This window comes from Centropristis striata, chromosome 17, assembly GCF_030273125.1.
Source record: "Centropristis striata isolate RG_2023a ecotype Rhode Island chromosome 17, C.striata_1.0, whole genome shotgun sequence".
Lineage (NCBI taxonomy): Eukaryota > Metazoa > Chordata > Actinopteri > Perciformes > Serranidae > Centropristis > Centropristis striata.
In genome coordinates this window covers 22,798,808-22,805,005 of record NC_081533.1, presented here as the reverse complement: position 1 = coordinate 22,805,005, position 6,198 = coordinate 22,798,808, and the positions used below count along the sequence as shown (strand labels likewise).

The following is a 6,198-nucleotide window of genomic DNA, read 5'->3' as shown; positions in this document are numbered from 1 at the left end:
AGAAGTAAAGCACAACATACAAATTAATGCAACAGTCATATTAATAAAAAAAAACCCTCATTTAAATTAGTAAAACACTGACAGGGACAATTTGACTGCACTGTGAGTACTTTTAATTTTCATACTCTAAGTTCCTTTTGCTGTAAATACAGGGTAAGATTTTCAATGCATAGAAATCATGTCTATAATCTGAAAAAAAACAACAACTTTATTCTTACATATGCACAAAAAAAGTGTTATTTGCAAGAAAGTCAAAACTACCCAGATTGTTCCTCACAGAGCCAACATCTCACCGAAAACTACTCAACAGTTCCCCCCTGTGGGTGGATGACCTCCTACACTCCTGGCTACTTCAGCAAAGAAGACTAGAGTGTATTTCTCGGAGCATTATGTACATGAATAACTATTATGTGACAGTGTGTTTTCCAATGTCAAGCAGATATGAGCATGTATGTGCCACAGAGGAGGAAGTTGAGACTGAGAGTAGACGAGCCAATTTGTTTCATCCGCTTACGTTCTTACTGTACATGTCTTTACAGTGCTTATGCGACTTTTTCCCCATAGTATTGCTAGTTTTACTTAACCTTTTGTACCTTGTTTGATTGGTCTGAAGATTCAAAATTAAGTACTGCAGTACTTTGGGTAAGCAACAGTACAGCTTTTGAATGTTTAGATCACACGAAAAATGAATCTTCAAAGTAGTCAAAATAGTCAAAGTCAGGATTTTTGAAAAATGTGGGGAAAAAAGCTTACAATGTGTTTAATAAATGCTTTCTATACTATTTTTTTATTTTTAAATGTGCATATATTTGATATATATGTTATGAGGGGACAGATTGATTATCTTATCTTACTTTATTCAATCTTTGGGCACATCGGTTTTTATTGGGGGTTTTGTGTGTATTGTAAAAACAGAAGTCCCATGTGCCCAAAGATCGGATATAGTATGATAAGAAAAACTCACTTTTCAGACAAACATTTCTTCGCAGCTCAGAGAACACTTCCACCAAAGGAACTTCAGTACACTTTAGCACATGTGAATACTTCCTCCATCTCTACATGGCTGCTAATTCTCAAAGGTCACAATGCCAGAGCAGGAGGAGGGCTTTATATCGTGCACAACTCTCAGTTTTTTGGCTATTTGCAATCTTGAAGTTCTAAGTGAGATTATTTAAACTCATTGCACTTCTCTCACACCCCTGCATAATACCTTAAATATACTGCCCACAAGGCCACAACAGTTTCAACGTTGCATGATAACATTACACTGACTTCCTCTCCAGAGATCTGTGTCTGACTAACATGAAGTGGAAAGACCTAAATATCACAGACAGGATACTTAGCTAACTAATGCAGATGCAACAGTGACTGCATGACTATGTGTGTGTGTGTGTGTGTGTGTGAGAGTATTTCTACGTGCATGCACATGTGAATGTTTAAGTTAGTGTGTATGAGGGTGTGTTGATCTGTCTGTGCTTACTCAACTGTAAGTTTCAGACATGCTCACTGAATAATTCAGGTTTTTATGTCTTGTTGCCATGGCTGCTTTGGTCGGTAGGACCGACACACACACCAATATGAGCATGTTGACAGATGTGAACACCCCCATACACACTCCAAAGGAGGAAGAGAGAGAGAGGGACATTATGAATCCGCTCCCTGTCTTTACCTCCCCCTTCACTTCACACTCCTATTATTATTAAAACTCTTGTTATTAAGCAGCCTAGCCGGGGTGTGGGGTTCCCTGCTGTGATAACACAATGGACAGACTGTGAAAAAAATGGGACCAGTTTCCTGTTAATGGAACACCTCCAGCGAATTTCATCTCTGCTGAAGCTTAACAATGAAACTTACCAGTTCATCTCCAAAACGGAACCCAAACCAGAAAATCCAGCTGCTCCAGCTGCTTTCAATTTATGCAACAGTGTGTAATTTTAGAAGAAAATCTAATTAAAATACAAGAAATACAAAAAAGGATCTTTTTTTGTAAACTGTGAATTACAGGCGTATATTTTCATAAACTGTGAAATCGAGGTGTGAAATTGTGTCTTTATATACATTTCACACATTCCAGAGGAGTCATTTGTTGTGAACTAGTCAAATGAGCATTCAAATACCAAGCATTTGAAGCCGTTAGGCTCAGGCAGATTATGAGACAATGTGCCCCTGGGCACAGACATGCCTTGCTAGCCCTCTTACATATGAACAATGCACCAACTTAGTGGTGGTTTTCCTCTTTCTTTTTTATTGTTTTGCATCTCTTTGTATTTGTTATGTTGTTGTTTTGTATCTCTTTGTGGTAATTTTGTGTTGTTTTGCATAGCTTTATAATACTTTTTTGTGTTATGGTAAATCTGTGTCTCTCTGTCTGTGGTTTTGTGTAATTTGATGTCATTTTATGTTGTCTTCTGGTCATTTTTTTCTTGGTTGGTATGTGTCTCTTCAAGTGACATTTTGCAGATGGCGACCCCTGACACTTTGGGCCCTTATTGACCAGTAATCCACCCATGGTTAGACTCCTGGCCAAACTGGTAATTTGTGCAAATAGTGTTTAATGACAAAGTGCTGCACAATGCACTGCAAGCAGAGTATGTCTTTGGTGTATAATTGTCACTGACAATGAGCACAATGCAAATAATAGGCTATTTAAAAAGTCAAAAGGTTTGACACAGGTTGGGCTATTGAGTGGGTCTGAATAGGTCACTGTGGAGAACAACTTTATTCTTTTAAAGTGGGGTAAGAGCACACAGAATGTGTCTTATTCCTATCATGCAAACTGTTCAGATGAGCTACAGGGGGTTACATGTGAAAGTTAAGGGGAAGAGGGGGTGTACATGAAGAGGAAACTAGAAGAAGGGGGAGCGAACCGGTTTTCAAAGTTGTAAAAAAAAATCAACATTTGCCTTTTCCTTTTTTTTAGTCGCGCTACGTCGGATGCGCTCGAGTCCAGCCAGAGAGCGCGCACGCACCTCTCGTGGGGACAGAGAGAGAGAGAGACGTGTGATTTCTCTTTGTACTGAATGAAGAGTTGAGGCCGGCTCTGCTACTGCTCGCCTCTCTTTTTATATAAGCAGAGTTTGCATGCTGTAAATAGCACAATAAGCCGGTTACACTTTACGTTTCACCGTTTACCGTCGTTCCCTTTTGTTTTGTGGAAGCGACCGGCTCTTGCTAATGTCCCTTTGAGCGTTTTTGGACAACAAAAGCATCAGGTCCAACGTTGTTTCTTCGGGGGATTCCAAGTCACACATTTATCACTCGGGGGTTTTCAGTGCAGGAGAAGAAAAGCGAGCAGCCGCACGTCCACACACCGCTTCGCTTTCTTTCCGTCGCCCCTTTCACACTTCCACACCTCCGGGGGGGATTTTTCTTCCCAAACCGAGCGACCATGGCTGCTGTAACAAGCCCGGAGACGAGCCCTCAACCCCGGGTATATTTCCAGACGCCGGCCGGCACCACAGAGGAACCGGAGACACCCGTTCGGAAACAGGGACGCGTAACCGTCAAATACGACCGTAAGGAGCTGAGGAAGAGACTGAACCTGGAGGAGTGGATTATCGACCAGCTAACGGACCTCTACGACTGTGAGGTAAAGACCCGAACAATAACCGGCCTCGAAACCGATCGAACGTATCGATCAGGCGGCTGTGCTAAGTAATAGGGCTCCACGGTATAACCTAACAAGTCAGTTTATGAGCTCTGGAGCTTGTCTGTCTGTCCAGACCTAAAGCAAACTGTTGATAAAGAAACATTAATAGGCCCTTTGTCGCTGCTTTTGGCCTAGCCTCGCTTGTTCTATAGCTATAGTATCTGGGCCATATGCAAGTAGATGAGGTAATGAAGACGGGAAAAGAGTGTGGACATCACAAGAAACAAAGAATTCATGTCAGACATTTCTCACAGTAAAGACCTTGTGGTTTAACTTCAGCCCCCCACCCACAGGTAGGCTAAATGTAGCTGATGCAGCTTTATAGCCTTATCATAGAATAGACAGCCTTTCCTCTCTCTTCTGATTGGCTGAGGCTGTTTTAAAGCACACCTGTGAATTAATTTAATCTAGGATTAATAGCTGACTGGAAATCATACTTCAATACATTGTTTACTGCGAAAAAATAAGTAGGAGGCATTATTCTATAAAATAAAATATTTGAGAAAAAAAAATTGGTTATGGCTCTAGTTTATCTACACTCAGATATATTCTAATTGCAAACTTTTAAGTACTTTCTATAGGAAAGGGGTGATTAGTCTGGGTGGGGGGTCCAGTCATGTGTCTTGAGTCATATTATGACCTCCCTGGCTGACTGAGCGTAACCAGCAGCAGAAGCTAGAGTCCCTCTGCACCATCACATATCAAACCAATGGTTATGGTGACACATGGAGAGGCGTGCGGCCCTAATGTAACCTGGCGGCAGCTGTGGTGTAGCTGCTGGCGTCAGTAGTTGGTAAGCTCATGTCAACTCTACTGAGCTGGCATTGACCCACATTCTATTCCTAGCGTGAGGAATACAACGACTTAACAGGTTTGGAGAATTCCTAGTAGGCTAAGGGAGACAAAAAGGCAAGAGGCTGGGGGAAAATCACACATACTGACTCTAGTTTAGGCTGATCTGTAGAGGATGAAAAAGTTTTTAGTAAGGAGGAAAACTTTCAAGATGTTCTACCTCTCTTCAGCCCCCACTGACACACACTGACACACACAGGGGTGTTGCTATGGAGGTGGAGTTGTCTGGTTGCAGACAGGTTGGCTATTAATGTTCTGAATGTCTCTACATTTACACACGGAGGTCCAAAATCCAATCCACTGACAAAGTGTAACTAATTGTAACCAGATGTTATTGAGGGCAAACAAAATGACGTATTTCTGTAGGCCAACCCGGAAGCAGCATCCCCATGGGGTCGATTGAGAATTCTGCTATGGGATTTTTGCATTGGGTTTTGTATCATTGCAGATAAAAAGCTTTGTGGGAAACACACGTTTCTGATACTTACGCATTTTGTTTAGCAGGATAATCTTTACAAATTAACACCCCCTTTATTAAGTTTGAAGCGTTAATGCAGACAACTAAAGTAAAAAGCTAACGTTATGCTCAAGTGAACTACTCCATGGTCAAATGAATTGAATGTCACAGCTGTTATGCTTCAGTTGGTCTCCGACAAGCTATCTAGTATTTTGACAAGCTAGCGAATCCGTAACCTAATAAAATGTTTATTAGCATCATTTACAATCTACAAGAGTTTGTAAGAGCACCGAAAAACACGACTAGAGGCTGTAAGGCGGACTACTTATGACGTTTAATGTCCCCGACAACCACTGTAGTCTCATTTGGCCACTTGTTACCAACCACCTTTTCTAAAGACACGTAAAAACTCCAAAATCCACAAGTGGGGGTATTAACTAACATATTTTACATTGTACATTAAAACACAAACATCTATTTTGCTTGTGTTAACCATGGACTTTATTTCAGGCATCTAACCAAAAAAAACATTCAAAATACTCATTGAGTTTGAGAGGACAGACCCCAGGGCGCTAAAATGCTTACTTACTTCTGAGTTTAAGAAGTCATTCCTGTGGCGCCCTATTCCAAGCCATGTTTTACATGCGTGTGAATGCACTAAAGTTAGGTTGAAAACTGATACCCGTCTTTTAATCTGGTGTGAAAACCAGATTGTATCCCACTTTCATTGAGACTTTAATGGCATTTACAGGGATATCCCGTGACATGTGGATAATAATAAAGTGGCAGGGACACTAAAGAGACTCACATGCCAGCAGAGGTGATTAAATGGCCTAGAGAGGATTTAAAAATCAATGTGCTTTGATTGTCTGCCAATGGTGGATTAATATGTTATGGATTAAAACCTTGCAGAGTCAAAAAAGTATGAGTACATTTTCAGGAGAAAATCTTTGCAGTGCTGTGTTCTAGTGAATTCAAAGTGGTGAGTGGTAGCAAACAGTGAACAAGGATTTTCAAGGATGAATATTTGTCTTTGTCAATGTATCATTCATTCATCCATCTCACATCCATCATTCATTCACTAATCCTCTCAGTCTCTCAGTCATGAATGTTTTATTGTTTGTTTTTTTGAGCAAACAGGGTCACAAAGAGTCCAAAACCCTCGTAAAGAGGACTCAAAGTGACAGTGAGATTTGGATTGTTATTATTGTTTATTATTCAATTATTCTTATATAAATGG

At 40.6% G+C, this 6,198-nt stretch overlaps 1 protein-coding gene across 1 annotated transcript in view; it reads left to right on the top strand.

Moving 5' to 3' along the window:
* Positions 1 to 2,998: 2,998 nt before the first annotated feature.
* The window catches only part of ppp1r14bb (protein phosphatase 1, regulatory (inhibitor) subunit 14Bb), a 31,294-nt gene continuing 28,094 nt past the window's right edge, over positions 2,999 to 6,198 (top strand). Inside the window, exon 1 of the mRNA XM_059355327.1 lies at positions 2,999 to 3,589. Within this exon, the coding sequence (XP_059211310.1) occupies positions 3,389 to 3,589 (201 nt within the window). The 5' untranslated portion in view covers positions 2,999 to 3,388. The remainder of the gene's footprint in view (positions 3,590 to 6,198) is intronic.